This window comes from Oncorhynchus kisutch, unplaced genomic scaffold (assembly GCF_002021735.2).
Source record: "Oncorhynchus kisutch isolate 150728-3 unplaced genomic scaffold, Okis_V2 Okis07a-Okis12b_hom, whole genome shotgun sequence".
NCBI lineage: Eukaryota > Metazoa > Chordata > Actinopteri > Salmoniformes > Salmonidae > Oncorhynchus > Oncorhynchus kisutch.
In genome coordinates, this window is record NW_022261984.1 from 15163118 (window position 1) to 15180613 (window position 17496).

Consider the following 17496-nt stretch of genomic DNA (forward strand, 5'->3'; position numbering starts at 1 on the left):
AATATTAATAATGATGATGCTAGTGATACCAGTACCTAGGAATATTAATAATGATGGTGCTGGTGATACCAGTACCTAGGAATATTAATAATGATGATGCTGGTGATACCAGTACCTAGGAATATTAATAATGATGATGCTAGTGATACCAGTAACTAGGAATATTAATAATGATGGTGCTGGTGATACCAGTACCTAGGAATATTAATAATGATGATGCTAGTGATACCAGTACCTAGGAATATTAATAATGATGGTGCTGGTGATACCAGTACCTAGGAATATTAATAATGATGGTGCTGGTGATACCAGTACCTAGGAATATTAATAATGATGATGCTAGTGATACCAGTACCTAGGAATATTAATAATGATTGTGCTGGTGATACCAGTACCTAGGAATATTAATAATGATGGTGCTGGTGATACCAGTTCCTAGGAATATTAATAATGATGGTGCTGGTGATACCAGTACCTAGGAATATTAATAATGATGGTGCTGGTGATACCAGTACCTAGGAATATTAATAATGATGATGCTGGTGATACCAGTACCTAGGAATATTAATAATGATGATGCTGGTGATACCAGTACCTAGGAATATTAATAATGATGATGCTGGTGATACCAGTACCTAGGAATATTAATAATAATGGTGCTGGTGATACCAGTACCTAGGAATATTAATAATGATGATGCTGGTGATACCAGTACCTAGGAATATTAATAATGATGATGCTGGTGATACCAGTACCTGGGAATATTAATAATGATGATGCTGGTGATACCAGTACCTAGGAATATTAATAATGATGATGCTGGTTATACCAGTACCTAGGAATATTAATAATGATGGTGCTGGTGATACCAGTACCTAGGAATATTAATAATGATGATGCTGGTGATACCAGTACCTAGGAATATTAATAATGATGGTGCTGGTGATACCAGTACCTAGGAATATTAATAATGATGATGCTAGTGATACTAGTACCTAGGAATATTAATAATGATGATGCTGGTGATACCAGTACCTAGGAATATTAATAATGATGATGCTGGTGATACCAGTACCTAGGAATATTAATAATGATGGTGCTGGTGATACCAGTACCTAGGAATATTAATAATGATGATGCTGGTGATACCAGTACCTAGGAATATTAATAATGATGGTGCTGGTGATACCAGTACCTAGGAATATTAATAATGATGGTGCTGGTGATACCAGTTCCTAGGAATATTAATAATGATGATGCTGGTGATACCAGTACCTAGGAATATTAATAATGATGGTGCTGGTGATACCAGTTCCTAGGAATATTAATAATGATGGTGCTGGTGATACCAGTACCTAGGAATATTAATAATGATGATGCTAGTGATACCAGTAACTAGGAATATTAATAATGATGGTGCTGGTGATACCAGTACCTAGGAATATTAATAATGATGATGCTAGTGATACCAGTACCTAGGAATATTAATAATGATGGTGCTGGTGATACCAGTACCTAGGAATATTAATAATGATGATGCTGGTGATACCAGTACCTAGGAATATTAATAATGATGATGCTAGTGATACCAGTAACTAGGAATATTAATAATGATGGTGCTGGTGATACCAGTACCTAGGAATATTAATAATGATGATGCTAGTGATACCAGTACCTAGGAATATTAATAATGATGGTGCTGGTGATACCAGTACCTAGGAATATTAATAATGATGGTGCTGGTGATACCAGTACCTAGGAATATTAATAATGATGATGCTAGTGATACCAGTACCTAGGAATATTAATAATGATGGTGCTGGTGATACCAGTACCTAGGAATATTAATAATGATGGTGCTGGTGATACCAGTACCTAGGAATATTAATAATGATGGTGCTGGTGATACCAGTACCTAGGAATATTAATAATGATGGTGCTGGTGATACCAGTACCTAGGAATATTAATAATGATGATGCTGGTGATACCAGTACCTAGGAATATTAATAATGATGATGCTGGTGATACCAGTACCTAGGAATATTAATAATGATGATGCTGGTGATACCAGTACCTAGGAATATTAATAATGATGGTGCTGGTGATACCAGTACCTAGGAATATTAATAATGATGATGCTAGTGATACTAGTACCTAGGAATATTAATAATGATGATGCTGGTGATACCAGTACCTAGGAATATTAATAATGATGATGCTGGTGATACCAGTACCTAGGAATATTAATAATGATGGTGCTGGTGATACCAGTACCTAGGAATATTAATAATGATGATGCTGGTGATACCAGTACCTAGGAATATTAATAATGATGGTGCTGGTGATACCAGTACCTAGGAATATTAATAATGATGATGCTGGTGATACCAGTACCTAGGAATATTAATAATGATGGTGCTGGTGATACCAGTACCTAGGAATATTAATAATGATGATGCTGGTGATACCAGTTCCTAGGAATATTAATAATGATGGTGCTGGTGATACCAGTACCTAGGAATATTAATAATGATGATGCTAGTGATACCAGTACCTAGGAATATTAATAATGATGATGCTAGTGATACCAGTACCTAGGAATATTAATAATGATGATGCTGGTGATACCAGTACCTAGGAATATTAATAATGATGGTGCTAGTGATACCAGTACCTAGGAATATTAATAATGATGATGCTAGTGATACCAGTACCTAGGAATATTAATAATGATGGTGCCTGGTGATACCAGTACCTAGGAAGGAGATGAGGAAGCAGGGCAGCAGCAGATTGAAGATGTAGAAGAGAGACCGTCTCTTCAGGTGGAGGGTGTAGGTGATGTCAGGATACGGGTCTGAGCAGCAGCCGTACATGATGACGTTCCGGACCGCCGGCATTCCGTGACACTCCCACTCCACGTTCTCCACAAAGTCCGACAGGTCCCCACTGTCCATCCCCATGGCAATGTCCACCTGGAGACACAGTATACACACTTACAGTGTATATACACAGTACACACACACACAATCATACACACACACACACACACACAGTATACACATACACACACAGTATACACACACACACACACATACACAGTATGCAAACAGCGTAGCTAATGTCTGTTCAAATCAAATTGTATTCGTCACATACACATATTTAGTAGTTATTGCAGAAGTAGCGAAATGCTTGTGTTTCTAGCTCCAACAGTGCAGTAATATCTAACAAGACCCGACAATACACATCTAAAGTAAAATAATGAAATTAAGAAATATATTAATATTAGGACGAGCATTGTCAGAGTGGCATTGACTAAAATACAGTAGAATACAGTATATACATATGAGGTGAGTAAAGCAGTATATAAACAGTATTAAAGTAACTAGTGTTCCATTATTAAAGTGACCAGTGTTCCATGTCTATGTATATAGGGCAGCAGCCTCTAAGGTGCAGGGTTGAGTAACAGGGTGGTAGCTGCTAGTGATGGATATTTAACAGTCTGATGGCCTTGAGATAGAAGCTGTTTTTCTGTCTCTTGGTCTCAGCTTTGATGCACCAATGTCTGTTCCTGTGTTGCCAATGTCTGTTGTTGCGTTGCCAATGTCTGTTCCTGTGTTGCCAATGTCTGTTCCTGTGTTGCCAATGTCTCTTCCTGTGTTGCCAATGTCTCTTCCTGCGTTGCCAATGTCTCTTCCTGTGTTGCCAATGTCTCCTCCTGTGTTGCCAATGTCTCTTCCTGTGTTGCCAATGTATTTTCCTGCGTTGCCAATGTCTCTTCCTGAGTCACTGATGTGATCTTCCTGTCTGGGTTGCCCCCCCCCCCCCCTTGGGTTGTGCCGTGGCGGAGATCTTTGTGGGCTATACTCGGCCTTGTCTCAGGATGGTAAGTTGGTGGTTGAAGAAAACCCTCTAGTGGTGTGGGGGCTGTGCTTTGGCAAAGTGGGTGGGGTTATATCCTTCCTGTTTGGCCCTGTCCGGGGGTGTCCTCAGATGGGGCCACAGTGTCTCCTGACCCCTCCTGTCTCAGCCTCCAGTATTTATGCTGCAGTAGTTTATGTGTCGGGGGGCTGGGGTCAGTTTGTTATATCTGGAGTACTTCTCCTGTCCTATTCGGTGTCCTGTGTGAATCTAAGTGTGCGTTCTCTAATTCTCTCCTTCTCTCTTTCTTTCTCTCTCTCGGAGGACCTGAGCCCTAGGACCATGCCCCAGGACTACCTGACATGATGACTCCTTGCTGTCCCCAGTCCACCTGGCCATGCTGCTGTTCCAGTTTCAACTGACCTGAGCCCTAGGACCATGCCCCAGGACTACCTGACATGATGACTCCTTGCTGTCCCCAGTCTACCTGGCCATGCTGCTGCTCCAGTTTCAACTTCCACCTGACTGTGCTGCTGCTCTAGTTTCAACTGTTCTGCCTTATTATTATTCGACCATGCTGGTCATTTATGAACATTGAACATCTTGGCCATGTTCTGTTATAATCTCCACCCGGCACAGCCAGAAGAGGACTGGCCACCCCACATAGCCTGGTTCCTCTCTAGGTTTCTTCCTAGGTATTGGCCTTTCTAGGGAGTTTTTCCTAGCCACCGTGCTTCTACACCTGCATTGCTTGCTGTTTGGGGTTTTAGGCTGGGTTTCTGTACAGCACTTTGAGATATCAGCTGATGTACGAAGGGCTATATAAATACATTTGATTTGATTTGATTTGATATAATACCATACATGTATACCTACAGTTGAAGTCTGAAGTTTACATAAACCTTAGGCAAATACATTTAAACTCAGTTTTTCACAATTCCTGTCATTTAATCCCAGTAAAAATGTCCTGTTTTAGGTCAGTTAAGATCACCACTTTATTTTAAGAATCATTCTCTCTACTATTATTCTGACATTTCACATTCTTTAAATAAAGTGGTGATCCTAACTGACCTAAGACAGGGTTAGTTTAGACTAGGCCTACAGACAGACAGACAGACAGACAGACAGACAGACAGACAGACAGACAGACAGACAGACAGACAGACAGACAGACAGACAGACAGACAGACAGACAGACAGACAGACAGACAGACAGACAGACAGACAGACAGACAGACAGACAGACAGACAGACAGGGTTAGTTTAGACTAGGCCTACAGACAGACAGACAGACAGACAGACAGACAGACAGACAGACAGACAGACAGACAGACAGACAGACCAGACAGACAGACAGACAGACAGACAGACAGACAGACAGACAGACAGACAGACAGACAGACAGACAGACAGACAGACAGACAGACAGACAGACAGACAGACAGACAGACAGAATGACAGACAGACAGACAGACAGACAGACAGACAGACAGACAGACAGACAGACAGACAGACAGACAGACAGACAGACAGACAGAATGACAGACAGAATGACAGACAGACAGAATGACAGACAGACAGAATGACAGACAGACAGACAGACAGACAGACAGACAGACAGACAGACAGACAGACAGACAGACAGACAGACAGACAGACAGACAGACAGACAGAGTGTGTACCTGGTTGCCGTTGTATGTCCAGGACCCAAACGTGAGGTTACACCACTGCCAGTCGAAGGGAAAGTAGGAGACGTCCACAACACAGGAGCTCTTGGTGATGGCCGGCATGTCCCAGGTTATCTCTCCATTGTAACGTAACACCACGTTGGTGTCTGCTGGACCAGATGCTTCCTCATCAGCCCTACACACAGAGACAGAGACACACAGAGACACAGAGACTCACGGAGACACACAGAGACACACAGAGACACAGAGACAGAGACACACAGAGACAGAGACACACAGAGACAAACGGACACACAGAGACACAGAGACACAGAGACACACAGACACGGAGACACAGAGACACACAGACACGGAGACACAGAGACAAACGGACACACAGAGACACACAGACACAGAGACACAGAGACAAAGGGACACACAGAGACACAAAGACACGGAGACACAGAGACAAACGGACACACAGAGACACACAGACACAGAGACACAGAGACAAAGGGACACACAGAGACACAAAGACACGGAGACACAGAGACAAACGGACACACAGAGACACACAGACACAGAGACACAGAGACAAATGGACACACAGAGACACACAGACACAGAGACACACGGACACACAGAGACACACAGAGACACACAGAGACACAGAGACACAGAGACACAGAGACACAGAGACACACAGACACGGAGACACACAGACACAAAGAGACACACAGAGACACAGAGACACAGAGACACACAGAGACACACAGAGACACAGATACACAGAGACACGGAGACACACAGACACAAAGAGACACACAGACACAGAGACACAGAGACACAGAGACACACAGAGACACACAGAGACACAGAGACACAGAGACACAAAGAGACACACAGACACAGAGACACAGAGACACAGAGACACACAGAGACACAGAGACACAGAGACACACACGGACACACAGAGACACGGAGACACAGAGACAAACGGACACACAGAGACACACAGAGACACAGAGACACACAGAGACACACAGAGAAACACAGAGACACACAGAGACACACAGACACACACCCAGTATAAATATACACATAGAGAGGTATATAGAGACAGAGAGAGGTATATAGAGAGGTATATAGAGAGGTATATAGAGAGGTATATAGAGAGGTATATAGAGACACAGAGAGGTATATAGAGAGGTATATAGAGACACAGAGAGGTATATAGAGAGGTATATAGAGACACAGAGAGGTATATAGAGAGGTATATAGAGAGGTATATAGAGACACAGAGAGGTATATAGAGAGGTATATAGAGAGGTATATAGAGAGGTATATAGAGAGGTATACAGAGAGGTATATAGAGAGGTATATAGAGAGGTATATAGAGACACAGAGAGGTATATAGAGAGGTATATAGAGAGGTACAGAGAGAGGTATATAGAGAGGTACATAGAGAGGTATATAGAGACACAGAGAGGTATATAGAGAGGTATATAGAGAGGTATATAGAGACACAGAGAGGTATATATAGAGGTATATAGAGAGGTATATAGAGACACAGAGAGGTATATAGAGAGGTATATAGAGAGGTATATAGAGAGGTATATAGAGAGGTATACAGAGAGGTATATAGAGAGGTATATAGAGACACAGAGAGGTGTATAGAGAGGTATATAGAGAGGTATATAGAGACACAGAGAGGTATATATAGAGGTATATAGAGAGGTATATAGAGACACAGAGAGGTATATAGAGAGGTATATAGAGAGGTATATAGAGAGGTATACAGAGAGGTATATAGAGAGGTATATAGAGACACAGAGAGGTGTATAGAGAGGTATATAGAGAGGTATATAGAGAGGTATATAGAGAGGTATATAGAGAGGTATATAGAGACACAGAGAGGTATATAGAGACACAGAGAGGTATATAGAGAGGTATATAGAGAGGTACATAGAGAGGTATATAGAGAGGTATATAGAGAGGTACAGAGAGAGGTATATAGAGAGGTATATAGAGAGGTATATAGAGACACAGAGAGGTATATAGAGAGGTACATAGAGACACAGAGAGGTATATAGAGAGGTATTAGAGAGGTATATAGAGAGGTACATGGAGAGGTATATAGAGACACAGAGAGGTATATAGAGAGGTATATAGAGACACAGAGAGGATATAGAGAGGTATATAGAGAGGTATATAGAGACACAGAGAGGTATATAGAGAGGTATATAGAGAGGTATATAGAGACACAGAGAGGTATATAGAGACACAGAGAGGTATATAGAGAGGTATATAGAGACACAGAGAGTATATAGAGAGGTATATATAGAGGTATATAGAGAGGTATATAGAGAGGTATATAGAGACACAGAGAGGTATATAGAGAGGTATATAGAGAGGTAAATAGAGAGGTATATAGAGACACAGAGAGGTATATAGAGAGGTATATAGAGAGGTATAAAGAGAGGTATATAGAGAGGTATATACAGAGGTATATAGAGAGGTATATAGAGAGGTACATAGAGAGGTATATAGAGAGGTATATAGAGACACAGAGAGGTATATAGAGAGGTACATAGAGAGGTACATAGAGAGGTATATAGAGAGGTATATAGAGACACAGAGAGGTATAAAGAGAGGTATATAGAGAGGTATATACAGAGGTATATAGAGAGGTATATAGAGAGGTATATAGAGAGGTATATAGAGAGGTATATAGAGACACAGAGAGGTATATAGAGAGGTACATAGAGAGGTATATAGAGAGGTATATAGAGACACAGAGAGGTATATAGAGACACAGAGAGGTATATAGAAACACAGAGAGGTATATAGAGACACGGAGAGGTATAAAGAGAGGTATATAGAGAGGTATATGGAGAGGTATATAGAGAGGTATACAGAGAGGTATATAGAGAGGTATATAGAGACACAGAGAGGTATATAGAAACACAGAGAGGTATATAGAGACACGGAGAGGTATAAAGAGAGGTATATAGAGAGGTATATAGAGAGGTATATAGAGAGGTATATAGAGACACAGAGAGGTATATAGAGAGGTACATAGAGAGGTATACAGAGAGGTATATAGAGACACAGAGAGGTATATAGAGACACAGAGAGGTATATAGAAACACAGAGAGGTATATAGAGACACGGAGAGGTATAAAGAGAGGTATATAGAGAGGTATATGGAGAGGTATATAGAGAGGTATACAGAGAGGTATATAGAGAGGTATATAGAGACACAGAGAGGTATATAGAGACACAGAGAGGTATATAGAAACACAGAGAGGTATATAGAGACACGGAGAGGTATAAAGAGAGGTATATAGAGAGGTATATAGAGAGGTATATAGAGAGGTATATAGAGACACAGAGAGGTATATAGAGAGGTACATAGAGAGGTATACAGAGAGGTATATAGAGAGGTATGTAGAGAAACAGAGAGGTATATAGAGATACAGAGAGGTATATAGAGACACAGGGAGGTATATAGAGAGGTACATAGAGATGTATATAGAGAGGTATATAGAGACAAAGAGAGGTATATAGAGAGGTACATAGAGAGGTACATAGCGAGGTATAGAGAGAGGTATATAGAGAGGTATATGGAGAGGTATATAGAGAGGTATATAGCGACACAGAGAGGTATATAGAGAGGTATATAGAGAGGTATATAGAGAGGTATATAGAGACACCGAGAGGTATATAGAGAGGTATATAGAGAGGTATATAGAGAGGTACATAGAGAGGTATAGAGAGAGGTATATAGAGAGGTATATAGAGAGTTATATAGAGAGGTATAGAGAGAGGTATATAGAGACACAGAGAGGTATATAGAGACACAGAGAGGTATAAAGAGAGGTATATAGAGAGGTATATAGAGACACAGAGAGGTATATAGAGAGGTATATAGAGAGTTATATAGAGAGGTATAGAGAGAGGTATATAGAGACACAGAGAGGTATATAGAGAGGTATATAGAGAGGTATATAGAGACACAGAGAGGTATATAGAGACACAGAGAGGTATAAGAGGCACAGAGAGGTATATAGAGAGGTATATAGAGACAAAGAGAGGTATATAGAGAAACAGAGAGGTATATAGAGAGGTATATAGAGACACAGAGAGGTATATAGAGAGGTACCTAGAGAGGAATATAGAGACACAGAGAGGTATATTGAGACACAGAGAGGTACATAGAGAGGTATATAGAGACACAGAGAGGTATATAGAGACAAAGAGAGGTATATAGAGAGGTATATAGAGAAACAGAGAGGTATATAGAGAGGTATATAGAGAGGTATATAGAGACACAGAGAAGTATATAGAGACAGAGCGAGGTATATAGAGACAGAGCGAGGTATATAGAGACACAGAGAGGTATATAGAGACACAGAGAGGTATATAGAGAGGTATATAGAGAGGTATATAGAGACACAGAGAGGTATATAGAGAGGTATATAGAGACACAGAGAGGTATATAGAGAGGTATATAGAGACACAGCGAGGTATATAGAGAGGTATATAGAGAGGTATATAGAGAGGTATATAGAGACACAGAGAGGTACATAGAGAGGTATATAGAGACACAGAGAGGTATATAGAGACACAGAGAGGTATATAGAGAGGTATATGGAGAGGTATATAGAGAGGTATATAGAGACACAGAGAGGTATATAGAGAGGTATATAGAGAGGTACATAGAGAGGTACATAGAGAGGTATATAGAGACACAGAGAGGTATATAGAGAGGTATATAGAGAGGTATATAGAGAGGTACATAGAGAGGTATATAGAGAGGTATATAGAGAGGTATATAGAGAGGTACATAGAGAGGTATATAGAGAGGTATATAGAGAGGTATATAGAGAGGTATAGAGAGAGGTATATAGAGAGGTACATAGAGAGGTATATAGAGAGGTATATAGAGAGGTATAGAGAGAGGTATATAGAGACACAGAGAGGTATATAGAGAGGTATATAGAGAGGTATATAGAGAGGTACATAGAGAGGTATATAGAAAGGTATATAGAGACACAGTGAGGTCTATAGAGAGGTATATAGAGAGGTATATAGAGACACAGAGAAGTATAAAGAGAGGTATATAGAGAGATATGTAGAGAGAGAGAGATCCAGACTGACTTGTTATAAAGCACTATGTCAGGTCTCCACAGAGAGACAGAGAGAGACCCAGACTGACTTTTTATAGAGCACTATATCAGGTCTCCACAGAGAGAGATCCAGACTGACTTGTTATAAAGCACTATGTCAGGTCTCCACATAGAGATCCAGACTGACTTGTTATAAAGCACTATGTCAGGTCTCCACAGAGAGATCCAGACTGACTTGTTATAAAGCACTATGTCAGGTCTCCACAGAGAGAGAGAGATCCAGACTGACTTGTTATAGAGCACTATGTCAGGTCTCCACAGAGAGAGATCCAGACTGACTTGTTATAGAGCACTATGTCAGGTCTCCACAGATAGACAGAGATCCAGACTGACTTGTTATAAAGCACTATGTCAGGTCTCCACAGAGAGACAGAGACCCAGACTGACTTGTTATAGAGCACTATGTCAGGTCTCCAAAGAGAGAGATCCAGACTGACTTGTTATAGAGCACTATGACAGGTCTCCACAGAGAGACAGAGATCCAGACTGACTTGTTATGAAGCACTATGTCAGGTCTCCACAGAGAGAGAGAGATCCAGACTGACTTGTTATAAAGCACTATGTCAGGTCTCCACAGAGAGATCCAGACTGACTTGTTATAAAGCACTATGTCAGGTCTCCACAGAGAGACAGAGATCCAGACTGACTTGTTATAAAGCACTATGTCAGGTCTCCACAGAGAGATCCAGACTGACTTGTTATAAAGCACTATGTCAGGTCTCCACAGAGAGACAGAGATCCAGACTGACTTGTTATAGAGCACTATGTCAGGTCTCCAAAGAGAGAGATCCAGACTGACTTGTTATAAAGCACTATGTCAGGTCTCCACAGAGAGATCCAGACTGACTTGTTATGAAGCACTATGTCAGGTATCCACAGAGAGACAGAGATCCAGACTGACTTGTTATAGAGCACTATGTCAGGTCTCCACAGAGAGACAGAGATCCAGACTGACTTGTTATGAAGCACTATGTCAGGTCTCCACAGAGAGACAGAGATCCAGACTGACTTGTTATAGAGCACTATGTCAGGTCTCCACAGAGAGAGATCCAGACTGACTTGTTATAGAGCACTATGTCAGGTCTCCACAGAGAGAGATCCAGACTGACTTGTTATAGAGCACTATGTCAGGTCTCCACAGAGAGAGATCCAGACTGACTTGTTATAGAGCACTATGTTAGGTCTCCACAGAGAAACAGAGATCCAGACTGACTTGTTATGAAGCACTATGTCAGGTCTCCACAGAGAGACAGAGATCCAGAATGACTTGTTATAGAGCACTATGTCAGGTCTCCACAGAGAGACAGAGATCCAGACTGACTTGTTATGAAGCACTATGTCAGGTCTCCACAGAGAGACAGAGATCCAGACTGACTTGTTATAGAGCACTATGTCAGGTCTCCACAGACAGAGATCCAGACTGACTTGTTATAGAGCACTATGTCAGGTCTCCACAGAGAGAGATCCAGACTGACTTGTTATAAAGCACTATGTCAGGTCTCCAGAGAGAGACAGAGACCCAGACTGACTTGTTATAAAGCACTATGTCAGGTCTCCAGACCAGGTTACTGGGGATGCGGATAACCTCCAGTCCATCGTATTCCTCTTTGTCCCACTTCAGGTACGCATCGAACCACGTCTGACGGATCCACAGGTAGGTAGTCAACACCTGGTTCCTCTCGTCCTGCACACGCACACACACACACACACACACACACGCGCGCGCGCGCGCGCACGCGCACACACACACACGCGCACACACACACACACGTAAGACGTCAGGACAGATGAACCTTCACATCCTGGTTATTTGACTAACATTGTTATATCTACATTACGATCCACTGCTGCCCTCTAGAGACATTAAAAATACATTGCACAAATGACATAGAGGCAGTAACCCAGGAACAGGGTTGGAGAGAGAGTCCTGCAGTAACCCAGGAACAGGGTTGGAGAGAGAGTCCTGCAGTAACCCAGGAACAGGGTTAGAGAGAGAGTCCTGCAGTAAACCCAGGAACAGGGTTGGAGAGAGAGTCCTGCAGTAACCCAGGAACAGGGTTGGAGAGAGAGTCCTGCAGTACACCAGGAACAGGGTTGGAGAGAGAGTCCTGCAGTAACCCAGGAACAGGGTTGGAGAGTCCTGCAGTACACCAGGAACAGGGTTGGAGAGAGAGTCCTGCAGTACACCAGGAACAGGGTTGGAGAGAGAGTCCTGCAGTAACCCAGGAACAGGGTTGGAGAGAGAGTCCTGCAGTACACCAGGAACATGGTTGGAGAGAGAGTCCTGCAGTAACCCAGGAACAGGGTTGGAGAGTCCTGCAGTACACCAGGAACAGGGTTGGAGGGTTCTGCAGTAACCCAGGAACAGGGTTGGAGAGAGTCCTGCAGTACACCAGGAACAGGGTTGGAGAGTCCTGCAGTAACCCAGGAACAGGGTTGGAGAGAGAGTCCTGCAGTACACCAGGAACAGGGTTGGAGAGTCCTGCAGTAACCCAGGAACAGGGTTGGAGAGTCCTGCAGTAACCCAGGAACAGGGTTGGAGAGAGAGTCCTGCAGTACACCAGGAACAGGGTTGGAGAGTCCTGCAGTACACCAGGAACAGGGTCGGGGAGCCCTGCACTCTAGTGAGTGGTCTATAGTGAGACAGGGTGATGGTCTATAGTGAGACAGGGTGATGGTCTATAGTGAGACAGGGTGATGGTCTATAGTGAGACAGGGTGATGGTCTATAGTGAGACAGGGTGATGGTCTATAGTGAGACAGGGGGATGGTCTATAGTGAGGCCTCACCATGTATTTGAACTGAGACCGGGTGATGGTCTATAGTGAGACAGGGTGATGGTCTATAGTGAGACAGGGTGATGGTCTATAGTGAGACAGGGTGATGGTCTATAGTGAGACAGGGTGATGGTCTATAGTGAGACAGGGTGATGGTCTATAGTGAGATCTCACCATGTCTTTGATCTGAGACAGGGTGATGGTCTATAGTGAGACAGGGTGATGGTCTATAGTGAGACAGGATGATGGTTTATAGTGAGACAGGGTGATGGTCTATAGTGAGACAGGGTGATGGTCTATAGTGAGACAGGGTGATGGTCTATAGTGAGACCGGGTGATGGTCTATAGTGAGACAGGGTGATGGTCTATAGAGTGAGACAGGGTGATGGTCTATAGTGAGACAGCGTGATGGTCTATAGTGAGTCCTCACCATATCTTTGATCTGAAACAGGGTGATGGTCTATAGTGAGTCCTCACCATATCTTTGATCTGAGACAGGGTGATGGTCTATAGTGAGACAGGGTGATGGTCTATAGTGAGACAGGGTTATGGTCTATAGTGAGTCCTCACCATATCTTTGATCTGAGACAGGGTGATGGTCTATAGTGAGACAGGGTTATGGTCTATAGTGAGACAGGGTGATGGTCTATAGTGAGACAGGGTGATGGTCTATAGTGAGAAAGGGTGATGGTCTATAGTGAGACAGGGTGATGGTCTATAGTGAGTCCTCACCATATCTTTGATCTGAAACAGGGTGATGGTCTATAGTGAGTCCTCACCATATCTTTGATCTGAGGCAGGGTGATGGTCTATAGTGAGTCCTCACCATATCTTTGATCTGAGACAGGGTGATGGTCTATAGTGAGACAGGGTGATGGTCTATAGTGAAACAGTGTGATGGTCTATAGTGAGACAGGGTGATGGTCTATAGTGAGACAGGGTTATAGTCTATAGTGAGTCCTCACCATATCTTTGATCTGAGACAGGGTGATGCTCTATAGTGAGTCCTCACCATGTCTTTGGTCTGAGACAGGGTGATGGTCTATAGTGAGACGGGGTGATGGTCTATAGTGAGACAGGGTGATGGTCTATAGTGAGTCCTCACCATGTCTTTGATCTGAGACAGGGTGATGGTCTATAGTGAGACAGGGTGACGGTCTATAGTGAGACAGGGTGATGGTCTATAGTGAGTCCTCACCATATCTTTGATCTGAGACAGGGTGATTGTCTAGAGTGAGTCCTCACCATATCTTTGATCTGAGACAGGGTAGTGGTCTATAGTGAGACAGGGTGATTGGCTATAGTGAGACAGGGTGATGGTCTATAGTGAGTCCTCACCATATCTTTGATCTGAGACAGGGTGATGGTCTATAGTGAGACAGGGTGATGGTCTATGGTGAGACAGGGTGATGGTCTATGGTGAGACAGGGTGATGGTCTATAGTGAGACAGGGTGATGGTCTATAGTGAGTCCTCACCATATCTTTGATCTGAGACAGAGTAATGGTCTATAGTGAGACAGGGTGATGGTCTATAGTGAGTCCTCACCATATCTTTGATCTGAGACAGGGTGATGGTCTATAGTGAGTCCTCAACATATCTTTGATCTGAGACAGGGTGATGGTCTATAGTGAGTCCTCACCATATCTTTGATCTGAGACAGGGTGATGGTCTATAGTGAGTCCTCACCATATCTTTGATCTGAGACAGGGTGATGGTCTATAGTGAGTCCTCACCATATCTTTGATCTGAGACAGGGTGATGGTCTATAGTGAGTCCTCACCATATCTTTGATCTGAGACAGCGTGATCTGTAGTGTGACGTTCAGGGTCTTGTCCGTGTCCTCTACTGGTCTCAGAGCACTGGAGTAATTTTCCATCAGGTCGTTAAGCAGCTTCTGGGCATAACGACCCTGGGCACTGGTACACACTGGAGGGAGGGGGAGGGGAGAGGGGATGGGATGGGGGAGAGGGAGGGAGGGTAGAGGGGGGGAGGGGAGAGGGAGGGAGGGTAGAGGGGGGGAGGGAGGAGGGAGGGAGAAGGGGGAGGGTGAGAGGGGATGGGATGGGTAGAGGGAGGGGGGAGGGAGGGAGAAGGGGGAGGGAGGGGATGAGGAGAGGGGGGATGGGATGGGGGAGAGGGAGGGGGAGAGGGGGGGTGGGGGAGAGGGAGGGGGAGAGGGGGTGTGGGGGAGAGGGAGGAATTATTGATCTATAACACTAATTAACAACATGACAGAGGTTCTCTCACCATTTATCTATAACACTAATTAACAACATGACAGAGGTTCTCTCACCATTTATCTATAACACTAATTAACAACATGACAGAGATTCTCTCACCATTTATCTATAACACTAATTAACAACATGACAGAGGTTGTCTCACCATTTATCTATAACACTAATTAACAACATGACAGAGGTTCTCTCACCATTTATCTATAACACTAATTAACAACATGACAGAGGTTCTCTCTCCATTTATCTATAATACTAATTAACATGACAGAGGTTCTCTCACCATTTATCTATAACACTAATTAACAACATGACAGAGGTTCTCTCACCATTTATCTATAACACTAATTAACATGACAGAGGTTCTCTCACCATTTATCTATAACACTAATTAACTACATGACAGAGGTTCTCTCACCATTTATCTATAACACTAATTAACTACATGACAGAGGTTCTCTCACCATTTATCTATAACACTAATTAACAACATGACAGAGGTTCTCTCACCATTTATCTATAACACTAATTAACATGACAGAGGTTCTCTCACCATTTATCTATAACACTAATTAACATGACAGAGGTTCTCTCACCATTTATCTATAACACTAATTAACATGACAGAGGTTCTCTCTCCATTTATCTATAAAACTAATTAACACGACAGAGGTTCTCTCACCATTTATCTATAACACTAATTAACAACATGACAGAGGTTCTCTCACCATTTATCTATAACACTAATTAACATGACAGAGGTTCTCTCACCATTTATCTATAACACTAATTAACAACATGACAGAGGTTCTCTCACCATTTATCTATAACACTAATTAACTACATGACAGAGGTTCTCTCACCATTTATCTATAACACTAATTAACAACATGACAGAGGTTCTCTCACCATTTATCTATAACACTAATTAACTACATGACAGAGGTTCTCTCACCATTTATCTATAACACTAATTAACAACATGACAGAGGTTCTCTCACCATTTATCTATAACACTAATTAACATGACAGAGGTTCTCTCACCATTTATCTATAACACTAATTAACATGACAGAGGTTCTCTCACCATTTATCTATAACACTAATTAACATGACAGAGGATCTCTCACCATTTATCTATAACACTAATTAACAACATGACAGAGGTTCTCTCACCATTTATCTATAACACTAATTAACAACATGACAGAGGTTCTCTCACCATCGATCCAGCAGCTGATCCACACCAGCAGCACCACCATCTTCATGTTGCCCTGCTGCCTCCAACCAACAGATCAATTATTCAACTCGCAAATAACAGAGACGGCCTAGTTAGAATCCTCTTCTATGGAGTCCCATTGTGATCCACAGCCCAGCCACAGAACACTCTAGATAAAACACTCTGCACAGAACACTCTAGATAGAACACTCTAGATAGAACACTCTAGATAGAACACTCTGGATAGAACACTCTAGATAGAACACTCTAGATAGAACACTCTAGATAGAACACTCTAGATAGAACGCTCTGCACAGAACACTCTAGATAGAACACTCTGGATAGAACACTAGAATGTAGACATTGTGTTCTAGAGTCTTGACGCTAAGCTGGTCGTTATTTTTGTGTTCCGTTGTGTCACTGAACCAGGATATCTCTCTCTCTCACACACACACACACACACACACACACACGAGCTGGGGGATATCAGGTAGCACAAGGACACAGCGTGAAACCAGATACATGAACATCTATCTGCCCATAC

General features: G+C 42.4%; 1 protein-coding gene across 1 annotated transcript in view; it reads right to left on the minus strand.

Annotated features, from left to right (window-relative positions):
* The window catches only part of LOC109885242 (neuronal acetylcholine receptor subunit alpha-9-I), a 23377-nt gene extending 6376 nt beyond the window's left edge, over positions 1-17001 (minus strand). Inside the window, exons 1-5 of the mRNA XM_031815023.1 lie at positions 16956-17001; positions 15277-15422; positions 12248-12402; positions 5542-5722; positions 2757-2973 (exon numbers count right to left, since the gene is read on the minus strand). Coding sequence (XP_031670883.1) covers positions 2757-2973; positions 5542-5722; positions 12248-12402; positions 15277-15422; positions 16956-17001 — 745 coding nt within the window. The remainder of the gene's footprint in view (positions 1-2756; positions 2974-5541; positions 5723-12247; positions 12403-15276; positions 15423-16955) is intronic.
* Between the last annotated feature and the right edge of the window lie 495 nt (positions 17002-17496).